Raw genomic sequence first — 19,881 nt, forward strand, 5'->3', positions numbered from 1 at the left:
GGGCCGAGGTGCCAAAAGGGCTCTAGATTTTAACTTTTGTGACCCATGTCTGGTATCTACTTGAAATTTAGCACAGATTTAGATAAAACATCATTGATAAGGAATTCATAACTCATCAGTGCAAAAGATTGCACAATAATTAAATAAGCTGATTAGAAAAGGTAACAGCATCATCTTGTGCTCAAATGAGATATAGCTGTATATGGGAACATTGAGTACGGGACTGCCGCATTGGTCCCATGTTTCACCGGCTCCTGAACCCGCCTAATTAATGAAGTGCGTTCCCCAGTTTACTGAAGCCTACTGACTGCCAATGTGTAGAGTGGGGGTCACGCCATTTCCACTGAGAGGAAAATGCCTAACCCTATCGCCCCCCTTCCAGAGCTGCCCACGGCTGGAGCTGGAGCCGCTTTGGGACCGGCTGCAGGCTCCGTATGTGTGGCTGCTCAACGTCCACCTCAGCCAGCATGCCCTCCTGAATCATCAGCAGCAACCTACCCGATGCCACGATTACACCAAATGTCAACATGGTGGGGAGCAGCACTGCCCAGCATGCCACCCGGGCCGCTACACTATACACTAGGAGCAATTTAGCGGGCAATAAGCCTGCAAACCCAGCATTTCTTTGGGATGTGGGATGAAACTGGAGCACCTGAAGGAGACCCATGCAGTCACAGGGAGAATGTCCTATCTCCACACAGACAGCACCCGAGGGCAGGATTGAACCTGGGTCTCTGGTGCTGTGATGTAGCAGCTCTACCAGCTGCACTGCTGTGCTGCTCTTGTAGACAGACCACCCATGCTGCCACTGATGAAAGGAAATCTGCCAACCTTAGTCTGTCCTATGTGCAACTCTGGACTGATAGTGATTGGCTGTGAATTGCTTTTGCACCACTTGGGTCCTCTCCATTTAAATATAATTGATGGGAATCTCCCTTTTTCTACACCCACTATTTTCACGTCTCTATACTTTGGCTGCCTACCTCTTGCGCTGGCTTAGAACAGGACGTGGGCCCGGAGCAATTCCTGCTCCAGAATTTAGTGTTCGGCCCTCAGCATTCCTGCCTACCATCATTCAGAATCAGAATCAGAATCAATTTATTTGTCATTCCTATCCATACTCATCTCACTTGCCTGCATTGATTCCATGTTCAATCATATGTATTATTTCCAACGCTAGCTGAGCTCCGGATTGTGATAATCCCAAGTTGCTTTAAACCAATCCTGAGTTTGTTCTACTTGTATGGAAGGCTTTGGAGTTGAGAACAGTTTGTTGACTGAGAATGTATATTGTGTAAAATGGGATGATGGACGATTTTCTTTTAATAGCACCTTTCACATCACTTACAGAACTTCCCAAAATCTGTTTCATACATTTTTAAGCTATAATTACTGCTGTAAGATATATAGCAGCTAAATTGTCACTAAGATGTACATCATAGAACAGGTCCTAGGGCCCACCACATTAATGCCAACCATCATGTCTATCTCAATCCCATTTGCCTGCATTAATTTAATATCGCTTTAATTACTTGTCAGGATGTCTCGTAATACTGTTATTGTTCCTGCCTCTGACACCTCCTCTTGCAGCTCATTCGAGAAATCCACTACTCTTTTTGTGAATAATTTACCCCTAGGATATTCTTTAAACCTTCACTTTGTCACCTCTACAATGGGAAAGTGACTGGCTATCTACTCTTCTATGCCTCATAATTGTATACACCTCTATTATGTCACCTCTCAGGCTTCTTCACTCCTGGGAAAACAGACCCACTCACCAACCTTGTGATAACTCAAGCCCCCCAATCAAGGCAAGCTCCTTGTGAATCTTTTCTGTGCCCTCTCTAGCTTAATCCCTTCATGCCTAATACATGGCAACAGAACTCCACACGATACTCTTAGTGCAGCCTATTTAATGCCTTGTACAACTGGTGCATGATATTCCAACTATTACCCTTGGTGTCTCAGCCAATGAAGGCAACCATGCTGTACATCATCACTACCCTGTCTACCTATGTTTCCACTTTCAGGAAACTATATACTAGCGCCCCTTGGTCTCTCTGTTCAGCAACACGCCCATGTCCTGGCCTGGTGTAACTTTCCAAAGTGCATCACCTTGAATTTGTCTGAGTTAAATTCCCTTACAAACTTACTCAGTTAATCTATATTAAAATTTTCAACTCTCAGTTGAACTGACTCCAGCTAATGTATGCATTGGCCACAAATGGTAGGATTTCATTCACTGTTGAATAACTGCATTGAGCAGTAAGGAACGGTTCATCCGTACGAAAGCAAGTTTACAATCCAGTCCAACCTGTTACTCAGGAGTGAAGCTTAATAGGTAGGATCAAAAACAATAACAAGTGCTCATGCCTGGAACAAGAAAGCCGACAAGAAAGGTTCATTGGTGTGGTCAAAAATGTAGATTTTAAGAACTTAAAGAAAGAGGGAGACATAGGAAATGGCAGATGCTGGAATCTTGCAAAACATGCACTGCTGGAGGAACTCAGCACTTTGTGTTTTAAAGGAAGAGAGTCTTTGGGAGGAAATTTCAGGAACTGGAACTGGAACTCGTTTGTTGACATCATGGCCCGCTGGTAAAGAAGTCATTGACACGCAAGAGGCAAGAATTAGGGGGGCATATATCACTGGGGGGTCCAATGTGCTAGGGGATTGCGAGGCCATTAAAGGGTGTAAGCGTAGGGTTGGAAATTTGAAATTTAAGGAATCCATTGAACAGGGTAACAGGTGAATGAGATGGTGGCTGTTTAGACAGCAGAGTTTTGATTGAACTCAAGGTTATAGAGGAAGGAAGGTGGTCAGATAACCAGGGGTGTCCCAGCTATGCAAATCCCACTAATTAATGCTATTCAGTTGGGAGAGAAGGGATGAAGGAAAGGTTGAGGAGATGTACTACACAGAAGAATGTTAGTGATGACATGAATGTGAGACTCTGCTCTCTCTGATGAACATGCAATATCGAACAGCATATCAAAGTTACTCCTGGGCAATATTTAGTCTTCAACCAACATTGTGGTTAATGGAATATCATGTCACTTTATCTGCTGGTTGAGGGAGCTGCCTGTGTACAAATATCTGTTGCGCTTTCCCACCTAACAAAGGACTCGCACTTTGGATGTTACAAGGTAATGAAACACACCACAGAAATGCAAACATTTTTTTGCAAATTATTTTTTTCTCTGCCTGTAACTTGAATGAAGCTCGGGAGTCGGGAAGGTGTTACTGATAGAAAGGATGGAAACATTTGTTTTAATTATTGAATATCAAAATAAATCATTTTCCAGACTGGCGGGTATTGCGTTGTTGGTGCTTCAGGAAGAAGAAGATGCCTTTTGGTGCCTGGTCGCCATTGCTGACTGCATCATGCCAGAAGATTACTACAGCAAAACTCTCACGGGTTCCCAGGTGCGAGACTCACTTGCATCACTCAATTAACACAAGGCTTAAAACTTCTTTGTGGAGAGTAGTGCAAGATCTTTGAGAAGCCATCTTTTGGGATTGAAGTAGAGTTGTTTTCTCTTAATTCTTTCAAGGAATATGGGTAGCACTATGTGGCCAGTATTTATTGCCCATCCTTTACTGCCCCTCAATCCGAGTGGTTTCCCGACTCTTTCATTAGGTGGTGTAAAATCAACATATGATGCTTGTTTGACAGCACTGGGCCTGTACTCGCTGGGGTTGGACGGATGAGGGGAGGACCTCATTGAAACTTACCGAATAGTGAAAGGCCTGGATAGAGTGAATGTGGAGAGGATGCTTCCACCAGTAGGAGAGTCTAGGACTCGAGGACAAAGGGGTACACAGATGTACTGTTATAAAGAAGATGAAGAGGAATTTCCTTAGTCAGAGGGTGGTGGGTCTGTGGAATTCATTGCCACAGATGGCTGCAGAGGTCGTCAATAGATATTTTTAAGGCAGAGATTGACAGATTCTCGGTTAGTAAGGGTGTCGGGATTATGGGGAGAAGGCAGATGAATGGGGGTTGATAGATTCACCTTGATTGAATGGCAGAGTAGACTTGATGGGCCAAATGGCCTAAATCTGCTCCTAAAACTTAGGAACTGCATAAATGTGGATTTGGAATTGTTCATGAGGTATTTTTATAAAGATGGTATATGTTCTTCCGTGAAAGACATGAAGGCGCCAGATGGGAGTTTCTTTTTGCAACAATCCAGTTGTTTCATTGTCACCTTTGTGATATTGTCTTCTGCTCCAAATTTAATAATTGGTGGTCCAATATCTACCAATCAAGCTCCCGTCGCCATTTCATGGAAATCCTTTTGGTCACATCTCAGCTACACTTCGCTGGAGAAAACGGTCACAACCCACTATTTGTTACGATCTTCTTCATAGGCTGCAAGGGAGGTGACTTGGATAGGACTTGAGCATTGTGATTGAGTTTGGGGACAGTGTAGGCCACCATTATACACAAATCCAAAGAAGATAAAGCATTGGTTTTAGGCCTGACCATTCATTCATTTTGTAGAAGATTGTGAATTAAAAACATAGATTAATGTTACTTGTGCCATTTAAATTATTTCTTTATTTTGTTACAGGTTGACCAGAGGGTGTTTAAGGATCTATTGTCAGAGAAGATGCCTCGGCTGGTGTCTCACTTCGACCAGTACAATGTAGATCTCTCTTATGTCACATTCAACTGGTTCCTGGTGGTTTTTGTGGACAGCCTGCTGAGTGACATCCTCCTCCGGGTCTGGGATGCATTCCTCTATGAGGGAACAAAGGTACTCAGAAGATCAGGGTCTTTTTTGATTTTAGGAAATAAGTGCAGGAGTATAGTGAAGTTAGCAAGGCAGCAGGGGTCAAGGAAATAGCGTTCACGCCGCAGCCCTGTTTCCACCAATCTTTCCACCACTATGCACAAGAAGCACAAGATGCCATTGTATGCAGAAGCCGGGAAGTGGATTCAGCTCTGGCTGAACTATTTCCAATCTTGTGATGTGGAATCGATAAGAAGAAGCAAGGCAGCAATGTCTACCATGTGCTTTATATAAGAATCAACCCTCTCCTTAAGATCATTAGTCTCAACTTGTGGATTTCAGGTCCTGTGACTCCACCACGGTGCCCACTTGCCATCTTCCAAAAATAAATCTAATAAATACTGAACAGACACTCGTAAAGATAAAGATCAAATTACTTGGTCAAGATCAATTAGATGTAAAGGGAAGTACCCAGTAGGTGCAGGGAAGGAATATCAATAAGGTATGTGAGGAATTTGCTTGAATAACCAGAAGGTGGTGGTCAGAGGGACCTCGACTGCCTGATGAAGATCAGAGCCTTCAGGAGGCTCGTCCTTTGTATGTGCCATGGCCACAGAGCTACATCCAGCCACTTCTGCCATGTAAGGTTTCTTTGAAGAGTAATTCTGTCTGTGAATGGCTGGACTTCGAACGACCATAGAAACATGACATGTGGTTGCAAATTCCTGTGCTAACTCTCTCTGCTCCTGTGGCGTAAAAGGGAAAGTAGATCAGTAGACAGTAGATCTACTCAGTTCCTTGAGTAGGAAGCTTGCATGACATGACCTCTTTAGTGCAGCAGTGAATGACAAACTTGGATGTACAGTAGCAGCTCTCGGAGCAAGAAACCAAAGGGGATCATCATTTTAATCTCCATTTGGAAAACAGTCAAAGCATATGTGAGGGTGTATTTGAAGTTGGAAGAGGTGATCGAATACAGTTAGTGGAATGGTCCTTTGAAGAAACATATTTTCGGGGATTAGCCAAGCTTCTTTGTTCTAAAAATAATTGGAGGCTGTCATTTTCAAGCCAGTGAGATTCTAAATTAGATTGGAAACAAAGTTTGGGCCGGTACTGTTATGTTATTTGGGGAAGTTTTCTATTTAAAAAATTGTTAGGAGTCAAATTATAAACCGATGCTAAAATAACCATGAATATACACAAATTTGATGCTGTGTGGTAAACTGATTTTAAACAGCAAAGCACATTTATTTTGGAACTCTTTGAAGGTATTTTAATGACTTATTTTGCCTCGGCTATAAGATTAACTTTTGAGGCACCAGTGGTGCAGAGATGGGAGAAGTTGAGAGTGACCTTACTTTACAAGGATCAACTCGAATGTAAAATCTTTATGCAGCAAAGCTAAGACTTTTGAAAATATACATTTGTATAAACACATTCGCTGATCTCCCTACATGATAAATGTTTTGATAGTGGCTAGGTGAGGTTGCAACACTGATATTCCTGTTTAAGAAGGAAAATTGAAGGTAGACAAAAATGCTGGAGAAACTCAGCGGGTGAGGCAGCATCTATGGAGCGAAGGAAATAGGTAACGTTTCGGGTCGAATCCCTTCTTCAGACTGAATGGAGGGTGGGGGGGGGGGGGGGGTGGAAGAAGAAAGGAAGAGGCGGAGACAGTGGGCTGAGGGAGAGCTGAGAAGGGGAGGAGAAAGCAGGGTCTACCTGATATTAGAGAAGTCAATGTTCATACCGCTGGGATATTCCTGACTCTTGCAAGTGCTTTAACTGAGGCCATCGCACACTATCTCTGTTGCAGGTTATATTTCGGTATGCACTGGCAATCTTCAAGTGCAACGAGGAAGACATTCTCAAACTTCACGACAACCTGGCAATTTATGATCATCTGCAATGCCTGACCAAGAACATTTCTGAGGAAAAGTAAGAACCAAGTCTCATTAAAAAGAAATTGACAAAAATTGTAGATAATTTAAAAAAGAGTTCCTATTAATAATAACAACATCATTATTGGCCTGATGAAGTACCCTGTACACGTAATCTGATGTTGCTGGTGTCGATTGGAAAGTATTCTTATTAATGTGTTTAATCTGGTTGTTTGGTTTTGATGGAGGACTTGGTTCCACAGGCTAGATGTCATTGCTTTCCGCCTCCTTCTCCAGCCCTCATTTGCGATCATCAACCAAACCAAAGTGGAATGGTGTTCCTCACTATACCACTCTCACTTCCTGGTTGTGGGTTTCAATTCCGTCCGAGGCAGTGCAGAGAAGATTCTCTCAATTGATTTCTGGTATGAAGAAATATTGAGCAGGCGCATGAGAGGCTATGTTGCATAAACCTGCAAGCTACCAAAAGAGCTTGAGAGACTAGTGCAGTGAGTTTGTTTCCCCTGGTTGGGGAATCTACAATTAGAGAGCATAATCTCAGGATGTGGGTAGTCCCACGATGAAGAATTCTTCTCAAATCTTCTGAGTGCTCTGCATCAGATGGCTATGAAGGCTGAGTCATTGGAAGTGGACCGACATTCTGACAGGAAGGTTTGCTAGTGTTACACGGGTGGGTTTAAACTTAAAAAGTGTGGGGGTGGAGTCAATAACGTGGCAGCGTATCCGTGCAGCTAACGGGATTGAGAGTGCAGGAAAGTTCAAGTTTAAACTAACAGGGCAGGGGAAGGGGACCCATTGCAAGGAGACAGAGGGCCATAAAAGGAGGACAGAAGCAAAAGGTAGAAGGGAGATAAGAAAAACAAACCTGAAAGCTTTGTGCCTTAATGCGAGGAGCATTCGAAATAAGGTGGATGAATTGAATGCGCAGTTAGTAGTTAAGGGATATGATATAGGAGGAATTACAAACACATGGCACCAGGGTGACCAAGGCTGGAAGCTAAACATGCAGGGGTATTTGATATTTGGGAAGGTTAGACAGAAAGGAAGAGGAGGTGGGGTGGCATTGCTGGTTAAAGAGGAGTTTAATGCAACAGCAAGGAGAGACATTAGCTTGGATGCTGCAGAATCAGTATGGGTAGAACTGCGAAATAGCCAAGGGCAGAAAACGCTTGTTGGAGTTGGATACAGACCACCAAACTGCAGTAGGGAGGTTGGGGGTTGCAACAAGCAGAACATTAGGGATGTGTGTAACAAAGTACAGAGGTTATTATGGGTGACTTTAATCTACATGTGGATTAACCAAATTGGTAACAGTGCTGAGGAGGAGGATTTCCTGGAATGTATACAAGATGGGTTTTTAAACTAAAATGTAAAGGAACCGACTAGAGGGCAGGCTATCCAAGGCTGGGTAATGTGTAATGAGGAAGGATTAGTTGGTGATCTTGTTGTGCAAGGCCCCTTGGGCAATAGTGACCATAATATGGTGGAATTCTGCATTAGGATGGAGAGTGACACAGTTAATTCAGAGACCAGGGTCCTGAACTTGAATAAAGACTTTGAAGGTATGAGATGGGAATTGACTAGGATAGTCTGGTAAATTCTACTTAAAGGGTTGACAGTGGAGATGCAATGGCAAAGATTTAAAGACTGCGTGGATGAACTCCAGAAATTGTTCATCCCTGTCTGGCGAAAAAATAAAGCTGGGAAGACGGCTCAACCGTGGCTGACGAGGGAAGTCAAGGATAGTGTTAAATCCAAGGAAGAGGCACATAAATTGGCCAGAAGAAGCAGCAAACCAAAGGACTGGGAGAAATTTAAAACTCAAGGGAGGAGGACAAAGGGGTTAATTAAAGGGGGGGAAAAAGAACATGAAAGAAAGCTTGCAGATAATATAAAAACTGACTGTAAAAGTTTCTTTAGGTATGTAAAAAGGAAAAGATTGGTGAAGACGAATGTAGGTCACTTACAGTCAGGGACAGGTGAATTTATAATGGGAAACAAGGAAATGGCAGAACAGTTAAACGAGTATTTTGTTTGTGTCTTCCTCGGTGAAGACTGAACCAATCTCCCGGAAATACAAGGGGTCTGAGGATCTAATGGGAGGGAGGAACCGAAGGAATCCACATTAGTCAGAAAACGGTGTTTGGTAAACTGTTGGGACTGAAGACCGATAAATCTCCAGGGTCTGATGGTCTGTATCCTGGAGTGCTCAAGGAGGTGGCCCTAGAAATCGTGGATGCATTGGTGATCATTTTCCAATGTTCTCTTGACTCTGGATCAGTTCCTGTGGACTGGAGGGTAGTCAATGTATCTCAATTTTTTAAGAAGGGAGGGAGAGAAAATGGGGAATTATAGATGTTAGCCTTACTTCGGTAGTGGGGAAGATGCTGGAATCTATTATTAAAGATGTTATAGCAGCATATTTGGAAAGCAGTGACAGGATCGGTCAAAGTCAGCATGGATTTATGAAGTGGAAATCATGCTTGACTTATCTTTTGAGGATGTAACAAGTAGAATGGATAAGGGAGAGCCAGTGGATGTGGTGTATCTGGACTTTCAAACAGCCTTTGACAAGGTCCCACACAAGAAATTAGTGTGCAAAATTAGAGCACATGGTATTGGGGGTAGGGTATTGACATGGAAAATGAGCTGGTTGGCAGATAGGAAGCAAAGAGTAGGAATTAACGGATCTTTTTCAGAATGGCAAGCAGTGACTAGTGGGGTGCCGCAAGGCTCGGTGCTGGAACCCCAGTTGTTTACAATATTCAGTATATTAACGATTTAGGCGAGGGAATTAAATGTAACATCTCTAAGTTTGTGGATGACACAAAATAGGTTGGCAGTGTGAACTGCGAGGAGGATGCTATGAGGCTGCTGGGTGGCTTGGATAGGTTGGGTGAGTGGGCAGAAGCATGGCAGATGCAGTATAATGTGGATAAGAACAGGAAGGCAGATTATTATCTGAATGGTGTCAGATTAGGAGAAAGAGAGGTGTAACGAGACCTGGGTGTGCTTGTACATCAGTCATGGAAAGTGAACATGCAGGTACAGCAGGCAGTGAAGAAAGCTAATGACATGTTGGCCTTCATTGCGAGAGGATATGTGTTTAGGAACAAGGAGGTCCTGCTGCAGTTGTACAGGGTCTTGGTGAGTGCAGCTGGAGTATTGTGTGCAATTTTGGTCTCCTAATTGTATGAGTGCAGCGTAGGTCACCAGGTTAATTCCTGGGATGAAGGGACTGACATATGATGAAAGAATGGGTCTACTGGGCTTGTATTTGCCGGAGTTTTGAAGGATGAGAGGCGATCTTATAGAAACATACAATTTTTAGAGGATTGAACAGGGTAGATGCAGGAAAAATGTTCCCGATGTTGGGGGAGTCCAGAACCAGGTGTCACAGTATAAGAATAAGTGGTAGGCCATTTAGGACTGAGATGAGGAAAACCTTTTTCACCCAGAGAATTGTGAATCTGTGGAATTATCTGCCACAGAAGGCAGTGGAGGCCAATTTACAGGATGTTTTCAAGAGATAGTTAGATTTATCTCTTAGGGCTAACGGAATCCAGGGATATGGGGATAAAGCCTGAATGGGGTACTGATTTTGGATGATCAGCCATGATCATATTGAATGGCGATGCTGGCTCGAAGGGCCGATGCCCTACTCCTGCACCCATTTTCTATGTTTCTATGTACATGCGAGGCTGAGTCATTAAGTATATCTTGTGGGGCACAGGCATTTTAGACCAAAGGTCTTGTTTTTGTGCTGTACTATTCTATGTGACATGTGTATTCAAGGCTGAGGCATCACATGCATCTGATACGTTACGTATACTCGAGGCTGAAATGTAGATTTTAGATCAGATGCACTGAGATTAATGGTTGGAAGCCAAGATCAGGCCAACCATGAATTTACTGAAAGATGGAGCGGGCTTCAGTGTCTTTATCGCTACATTCTGGTCTTTAGGCTCGCATGCAAGGTAGTCTGGTAATGAGGTTCCTGACCAGTCATCCATGACTCTAGAGCATGATCAAATAATTCTATGGCATTTTAGAATTTAAATTCTTAGATTTGAAGTTAATCCAGAATAAAAACTGAGTATCATTTGTGTTGACCAAAAAAAACAACCAATTTTCATAAAGCAAACTGCTGGAGCACATCAATGGGGGGTGGGGAGAGGGATCTGCTGTTTTCCCCCATTGTCCTTGAACTTTAAAAACTTACCTTTTGCACACCTGATCAAGAGAGTATTGAACATACCATTAGTATGATAGCTATTCTTGAAAGGTGATTAGATAAGATAAGATGGCAATGGAGGAGGTCTGGAACATAAAGCATGACCTGCTGAGATACTTCAGCACTTTGTGCCACCTGCTCTAATGTTGTATTTCCCCCTGGGGTCTGTGATGATTGGCACTTCATTGGGCTGGAAGATTGCAACTTTCACGTGGTCCGCCCTGTTTCGCTGAATGCAATCAACCCGGCGTGCACAATCAAATAAGATCAAATAGAACAAGTTGTCGTACAACTTTAGGCTGTGTACGCAAGAAGAAGGAAGGCACTTCACTGCTCAGTTTTCTAATTCTAATCTAAGATTGAAAGGGCACAATGTCTGAAAATTATCGTTACGCCCAAAAAGATGGTGAGGGCATTCATAAATTCCTCATCCTTCCATATATACTATGTAACAAATCAATTTTGCGCAGCGGTCACATCTTAGTGAGTTGAAAAGCCACCTCCAATTAACAACATTATGGGTTCAAGTCCAGCAAAGTGGACACACACAATCTACACTGTTGCTTTAGTACAGTGCTGAATGAGTGCTGCACTGCCTTGTGAATACGTGATTAAACTGAGACAGTCTTTTCTTCTCAGGAACCTTTTAAGATTCCATAGCATTGTTTAAAAGAAGAACTTCTCCTTTGTGTCTTGGATCAATATTTATTTTTCAAGTAGTGCTATAAAAACTGACAATCACCACCATGTGCTACTTGTGTGAGTTTTCTGTCCACAAACTGGCTGTTGAGTTCATTGACCACAACTTAAAAAGCACTCTATTGACTACATAGAAACATAGAAAATAGGTGCAGGAGTAGGCCATTCGGCCCTTCGAGCCTGCACCACCATTCAATATGATCATGGCTGATCATCCAACTCAGTATCCCGTACCTGCCTTCTCTCCATACCCCCTGATCCCTTTAGCCACAAGGGCCACATCTAACTCCCTCTTAAATATAGCTAATGAACTGGCCTCAACTACCCTCTGTGGCAGAGAATTCCAGAGATTCACCACTCTCTGTGTGAAAAAAGTTTTCCTCATCTCGGTCCTAAAAGATTTCCCCCTTATCCTTAAACTGTGACCCCTTGTTCTGGACTTCCCCAACATCGGGAACAATCTAGCCTGTCCAATCCCTTAAGAATTTTGTAAGTTTCTATAAGATCCCCCCTCAATCTTCTAAATTCGAGCGAGTACAAACCGAGTCTATCCAGTCTTTCTTCATATGAAAGTCCTGACATCCCAGGAATCAGTCTGGTGAACCTTCTCTGTACTCCCTCTATGGAAAGAATGTATTTCCTCAGATTAGGAGACCAAAACTGTACGCAATACTCCAGGTGTGGTCTCACCAAGACCCTGTACAACTGCAGTAGAACCTCCCTGCTCCTATACTCAAATCCTTTTGTTATGAATGCTAACATACCATTCACCTTCTTCACTGCCTGCTGCACCTGCATGCCTACTTTTAATGACTGGTGTACCATGACACCCAGGTCTTGTTGCATCTCCCCCTTTCCTAATCGGCCACCATTCAGATAATAATCTACTTTCCTGTTTTTGCCACCAAAGTGGATAACCTCACATTTATCCACATTATACTGCACCTGCCATGCATTTGCCCACTCACCCAGCCTATCCAAGTCACCTTGCACCTTACATAACACTTTGGAATATCTTGAGGTCATGAGCGGTGCTATATGTTCTCTCTCATCTGTTTCAGACATTCATTCTCTTTTTGACATCCCACAGGAAACTCATGAACATTGCGTTTGTTGAAATGAACCCATTCCCCATGAGGCTGCTTCAGAACCGACGAACTGTGCATCTGGAGAAACTCAAAGCTGAGCTGAGGGAGCTGGAGAAGATACGGGTAGAATACGTGAAAGATAGAGAAGAACACAAGGAGCTAATTGCTGTTCTTAGCGAGGATGAGGAAGAAACATAGAGAGCTTGTCCTGCAACCTCAAACTTGGACATTTCTACACAGGAGGTTTTGAAAATCTGACTGTCTTCTAAGATTCTTGCAAGATACGTTTGCAGGAGAATGCACTCGAGTAAAGTTGCCAGATTTTTTAAATTATGTTTACCTATTTCATGTTTATCGTGGCCATGTATTGCTGGCCAGAAAAAGCAGGGTGTAGATACAGACTCAAAGCTATTGGGAAAACAAATGTGGCCTTTCCAAAGAGTGTCCCTTGGAAGTCGGAATAGTTTTGCTCCTCTCATGCCAAAGCTTCCTATGAATAAGACGGGTTAATCTATCTCAAGGTATTCCAGGTAGTTTTGTGCTGTTTATTTTGTTTGGGATTCTTCCTGATTTTTATTCATCTGAGCTCCAAATATGGGAGATCCTAACAATGCAGGACATTAGACCTGATGACTGATTGCACAGGAATAAATTTGGTGGCTGATTGATAATTCAGCAGAAAGGTTTGCACACATTGACCGACTGGGTTGGCATGCTTTAGATATTAGCTCTATAAATGGATTTATGTGTAGACCTCTCTCTTTGGTCTCCAGTGGGGAAAATGTTTAATCTCAAATGTATTTCTTGAGAGGATGGCAGTGCCCCTGAATGAGTGAGAAACTATCTTTATTTATGTACTGTTAACGTTTGACTGGTGATCTTGTATGTGCTGCCCAGAGGTTTTTGTAGAAGAAATTCTTGTGCTGTGTCTGGAGTTTCATCTTGTTGGGTATTTGTTAAGCTAGGTTTTGGGGTGCACTCCAACTCCAACCTAAATTCACCCTAACTCTGACTTTGTCTAATGAACGGGATTATTGAAGCCATTGGCTCAGCAAGAAAAGTTATCCAAATGTACTCTGGTCCTGGAAACTGGTTTTCCTAATGATTGAGAGGCGGGAGATGATCTTATGATGTTAAGACACTCCAAAGACGTACAGGTTTGTAGGTTAATTGGCTTTGTATAAATGTATAAAATGTCTCTAGTGTAGGACAGTGTTAATGTGCGGGGATTGCCGGTCAGTGCGGACTCAGTGGGCCGAAGGGCCTGTTTCCGTGCTATATCTCTAAACTAAACTAGACTAGAAGACAGCCAGTGAAAACTTTGATATAAGAGCCGAGCCAAAAGTATATATTTCCAAAATATGCCTAAAGACCCTTTTTGTCGTCAACTTTCATTGTAAAGTGCCATCTTCGACAAAACTGTATTGTTGTGGTCATTCACTGGCTGGTGAGAACACCGACACCATGGACCCTGTTTTCCCTAGCACTGACATCAGGGCTAAACTGTAAAACCAATTTAATCTACCCAGTCTTTCCATGAATGTGCTGGGCTCAGAGTAAAAACTATCCATTTCTGATGTAATATTGACAATTGACCTGACATTAATTTGTTGTTTGGAAAAATAATTCCACCTTCTTTATCAGCTCAATGAGAGGTTTAATGCCCCCAACAATTTGGAAATTGATTTTTTGGGGAGAAAAATAATCCATTTTACTCCATCAAAGGGATTTTATTTGATTTCATGCAAGCTTCATCTTCTAACAAATTAATAAAACAAATGATCAAATTATAATGAGTAAATTAATTGTTTGCCATTATAATTTAGATAACTTTAATTATAAATTATTGGGACAATTTATCTTTTCTGTTTTCCTTTAAGTATGAGCTAGAAAATATTAATTGTTCTAGAAGGAAACTAATTCGGTGATCAAGAAATCGGGCAATAAGAATAAAATGCTGGCAATGCCAGAAAGGTAATCAACTTTAAATGTTAACTCTGCTTCTTTCTCCTGTTCTACCTGACTTGTGGAGTGTTTCCAGCATTTTCTGTTTACATCTCAAATTTCCAGCATCTGCAGTTTTATGTTTTGCTTTTTGCAGTCACAGAAGTTGGGCATAAATTTTACTAACCTTCTCCTCACTTGTCGCCATGATCCCTATCAGGAGACTGTTGCCTGTTCCACAATGTGAGAAACTGATTTTTAAAAAATTACTGCTTCCAAAAATCCCAGGTGTATTGTGTCGTCTTTTAAAGAGACATTAAGATATGTTGTTAAGGGTCTTGTCTCAAACATAAAGACCTACCAGATACTGCTTTTGACCGTGTGGTTCTTGGTTGTGACACGGGATCTTTGACTTGAAGTGTTAAATGCTCTGTTTCTCTCCACAAATTCTGTCTGACCTGTAAAATGTTTCCAGCATTTTGTTTTTTCCAGCGTGCATCACTTTCTGGGGTTTCGTTCTTGTGTGTGCACATTTTTCTCCGGTTAACGGTGTCATTCAAATTTGGTGTCAGTGGGCATAGTCATTAAGTCTGTATCTTTCTAAAAAAAAAAGCCATCAGAATCTAAAAGCACAGATGCAATGTTAAATGCTCAATTTTTCTGTTAACAAAAATTATAGATTATTTCACAATTATCTTTAAAATTATCACAGTACATTATTTTGGAGCATGTAGTAACTATATTTGCAACCGCTAACATGCAAATGATGGTTTTCATTGGAAATGTATTGAAAATAGCCATGCATGGCAAATTGCCAAAAAGGTGAACAATAATTGAGTCATACAGCTACTTGTGATTGTCATCAGAGTTAAAGGAAATAACAGTATTTCATGTCACACACTGGTTCGTACTTTTTAAGTCTGCAAAGATAAACCTAGAGAGAAGAGTCTTCCAAATATGCAAACCTGACTTTAGTTTTGCTGGTAGACATAAATACTGGGGAAACTCAGTGGGTGAGGCAGCATCCATGGAGGAAAGGAAATGGGCAACGTTTTCAGGTCGAGACCCTTCACAGTTATGTTGGGTTTTGTCATAATAATCTCTATAAAGTGCTTAGTGCAAACTGAACTAAGTACTCTCATTTTTTAGATTAATTATATGGCTGTCAGACATAATCTACTCGAAGCAATACTTGAGAAGCTTAATTTAATCTTCCTTTGCAAAATAATGTCTACTTCGTGCTTTGTGAATTGTGCCAACTGAGGTGATATTCTGCTAATATGTTTAAAAGCCTCATTAGTAAACATGCACTTTATTAAACAGAGCCAGCCACTACTGCACTGATGATGTTATTTTACCATCTCTTTGTTCTCAAAAGCCCAAGCATATAATGTTCGTGCATTCTTCCCTCCCATTTATCTTGTGTCCTATTCTGCAAAGTGCAGTGAAGTCCCATTCCTGCAGGTGGCTGCTTCATGTTGCATGTGTTAGTAGGCTATTTAACTGAGGGTACAAGCACAACCGTAGAGTTGTAGAGAGTTACAGCATGGATACAGGCCCTTATACCCAGTGTCCATGTCAAGTATCAATCACTCATTTACATTAATCCTACACAAATATATATTTTTATCCTCATATTCTCATCAACTCCCCCATAGATTTCACCCACACTCTGGGTGGCAGTCTGCAGTGTCCAATTAACCTACCAACTCAAACATCTTTGAGATGTCAGAGGAAACACAAGTGGTCCAATTGGTCTGATTCTTACTGTCACCTGCCAAAGACGTACCTTCCCATTAGAATTCTGCTTTGTATGTTAATTTCACCCCATCCCTCTCAGCCTGAGATCGATAAACGCACAAATCTTTTAGATTCCAAAGCTTCCTGGTTTATTTCTGAGGTTTTTTTTAATGGTTTACAAATCTAAAGTCAATAAATATTCAGCCTAACCCAAATAGAAAATGATTCCAATTGCTTTTTATTAAATGCTTATATATTTTTGAGTAAAAGGTGCATTCATAATTGTTCAACCCACCAATTTCTAAAGAGTTGCATGTCACTCCTTCATTGTGTGACATCCTTTGACAGCACTTATTTTGTTATTTAAAGGACCACGTATACTTGGCCATAAACAAGCATATAAATCAAATCAAATCTTGCTTTATTTCTAAATGTTATGTGTTGACTTAAATTGGTGTATATTTTTGATAAAAGTATTAAAATGTTTCAAATGGTGCTGTGGAATGTTGGAGACTTTTTTCTAAAGTGTATTTTCTTTAACTTGTTTGCAAAGGTTTATAGAAAATTAAAAAAAATAGACTGCAAAGTTGAATTGATACAGTGTTATTTATTTGATCAATTTTTTAATATTATCAACAGGGTGGTATTTATTGCCGTTTTTGGAATTGCCCTTCAAATGTGTGGTGTTTTGGGGGCATTTCACAGTTCAATTAAGATTTGAAGCCATTACTGTGGGCCCATGTGACCTGAGACAGAGTGTGTAAAGATACCATATTTACATACAGGGTGGATAGGTTTTTAGGGAAATATACAGTAGTTTCAATGTCTTCTTTATTATTACTAGTTTTTCTTTAATCACAAATTGATGTCATTATCAACATAAATTATTCTGTTAAAGTGCTGCAATTTAAACTGCCAACTCCTGATAATTAGTCTGGGTCTTTGCATTACTAGTTTAGTAACATAAACACTGTTCTACATTACCCCTTAATCTAAATGTTGCATTCTACCATAATTAATAAATTGAATTAATTCTTCTGGGAAACATACTGTACATATTTCATTTAAAGAATCAAGCTGCATATTTAAATATAACCAAACATCAATAGAGATGTTCAATTTTAAACAACACTTGATTATTGTAATAACTAACTTCACCATATTTGAAACCACATCTAGAGTATTGGGTACAGTTTTGGTCTCCTAATTTGAGGAAGGACATCCTTGTGATTGAGGCAGTGCAGTGTAGGTTCATGAGATTGATCCCTGGGATGGCGGGACTCTCATATGAGGAAAGATTGAAAAGACCAGGCTAGTATTCACTGGAGTTTAGAAGGATGAGGGGGATCTTATAGAAATGTATAAAATTATAAAAAGACTGGACAAGCAAGATGCAGGAAAAATGTTCCCAATGTTGGGCGAGTCCAAAACCAGGGGCCACAGTCTTAGAATAAAGGGGAGGTAATTTAAGACTGAGGTGAGAAAAAACTTTTTCACCCAGAGAGTTGTGAATTTATGGAATTCCCTGTCACAGAGGGCAGTGGAGGCCAAGTCACTGGATGGATTTAAGAGAGAGTTAGATAGAGCTCTAGGGTCTAGTGGAGTCGAGGGATATGGGGAGAAGGCAGTCACGGGTTATTGATAGGGGATGATCAGCCATGATCACAATGAATGGCGGTGCTGGCTCAAAGGGCCGAATGGCCTCCTGCACCTATTTTCTATGTTTCTATTTTACACCATGATCTAAGAATTTGATTGCATAACATGTTTAGTTTTACTTCAACATCTCCAAGCTCATAGTAAAAATGCCATGTGATTGACATAACTCATTGTATCTTTAAAAGGTTTTTGGTGTTCAAAGAAAGAATCCAGTTTCTCATCAAGCCTCCTGCTGATTCAGTACCAGATCCCACTAAGGGCCAGGGGACAGGGATATCCTAGCATTAAGAATTATTCACTCTGTTCCTGTTTTGTTTTGACATAGACAAAGTTTACTTTCACTATCTTTAGTTGACTGCATGGCATCACTCCAAATAATTTACCTGCGCACTTTGGCATTCTTTTGGTCTAACGTCTGATGTGATTTTCACATTAGATGCAATGTCTCTGGTGGTTGCAGATGAAATTAGACTGCATCATTCTGGGATCACATGTTTCAATGGGCAAACCTACAGCAGCTAGCTCTTTACATTGAGTCATACAGGACAAAAATAGGTCCTTTGGTCCAACTCGTATGTGCCGACCATAATGCCTGATCTAAGATGGTGTAGCCTGTATGGTTTTGGTGTATTGTATTGGAGATAAGTGGTCTGTGTATCAGCTGACGCCACAACAGTCCCATTTACTTGTGTTTAGCACGTCTCCCAGCATCTGCAGTTCCTCGTATCTCCCTTTAAACCTTTCCTTTCCATGTACCTGTCCAAATCTCTTTAAATTATCTGTTGTGAACTGACATCTCACTTAGGCAAGTCAGTACATTCCTCCTTTATCCTTCACAAGAAACATAACATTCTCCCCCCCCCCCCCCCCCCCCCCCCCCCCCCCCCCCCCCTCTCTGAACTCCCAAACCCCAGAAACCCTTGACCCAGCAAATCCTTGGTCCTTTCATCTCGAGATGCTGGGAGAGGAGGGGAGGGGATTATGTGCCTGGTTGTAATATCTGGTTGTAATTGGCAAAACATTGAGGGATTCTCCATTGAATGCTGAGGGAGGTGGTATTGAGTTGCAGAGGAAATTTGTATTTGGAGGGGAAACACGTGATCTTTGCTGTTGATGTAAGTTTAGTTTAGGAATGCAGTGTGGAAACGGGCACTTCGGCCCATTGAGTCCATGCCGACCAATGATCATCCATGCACTGGTTCTATCCCACATTAGGGACAATTAAGCGGCCAATTAATCTACAAACCTGCACAGCTTTGCGATGTGTGAGGAAACCGGAGCACCCAGAGAAAACCAACGCAGTCACAGCGAGAACATACAAACTCTGTATAGATATAACCCATGGTCAGGTTAGGCAGCAACTCTACAACTGTGCCACTGTGCTTCCGGTTTCTCCACATGCTTTAGATCAAGAATTCTCAGCACCCGATTTTTGAAATGAAAAGTCATGCCTTTCCTATTTTGTTACAATGCAGTAAAGACTCCGACTGAGTCTCATGGGATCACATCGTAAGCTACAATTCACCAGTATGTGGCGCTGTTTCCTAAAACTTCACTGCCATGTTGACAGTTCTTCAAACCAATCTATATTTTTGAGCAAATCTTGCATTTCTTGAGCACTTTTCATAACGTCAGAATGTCCCGAACCACTGTCCTTGCCTGGACATGAAACACCACAGTGAATATGAGCAGGTATCTGGATTAGTAATGTCGATTCAAGGTAAATATTTGCAACATACGAGGAATTTGATTTGCCATACGGTCAATTTCCCTCAGACTATGGAAAACTGCACTTGGAATACTGGGTCCAGTTTTGGTCTATTCACTTGATGTGTGTGACAAAAGTTTCTAGACTTCTCACGTGATCCACAGTTGGA

The 19,881-nt window shown here is 41.5% G+C and overlaps 1 protein-coding gene across 1 annotated transcript in view; it reads left to right on the forward strand.

The window, feature by feature from the left end:
• tbc1d2 (TBC1 domain family, member 2) overlaps nucleotides 1–16,925 on the forward strand; it is a 62,349-nt gene extending 45,424 nt beyond the window's left edge. Inside the window, exons 11-14 of the mRNA XM_055632472.1 lie at nucleotides 3,306–3,426; nucleotides 4,578–4,763; nucleotides 6,556–6,677; nucleotides 12,664–16,925. Coding sequence (XP_055488447.1) covers nucleotides 3,306–3,426; nucleotides 4,578–4,763; nucleotides 6,556–6,677; nucleotides 12,664–12,859 — 625 coding nt within the window. The 3' untranslated portion in view covers nucleotides 12,860–16,925. The remainder of the gene's footprint in view (nucleotides 1–3,305; nucleotides 3,427–4,577; nucleotides 4,764–6,555; nucleotides 6,678–12,663) is intronic.
• The last annotated feature ends 2,956 nt before the right edge of the window (nucleotides 16,926–19,881 follow it).

This window comes from Leucoraja erinacea, chromosome 3 (assembly GCF_028641065.1).
Source record: "Leucoraja erinacea ecotype New England chromosome 3, Leri_hhj_1, whole genome shotgun sequence".
Lineage (NCBI taxonomy): Eukaryota > Metazoa > Chordata > Chondrichthyes > Rajiformes > Rajidae > Leucoraja > Leucoraja erinaceus.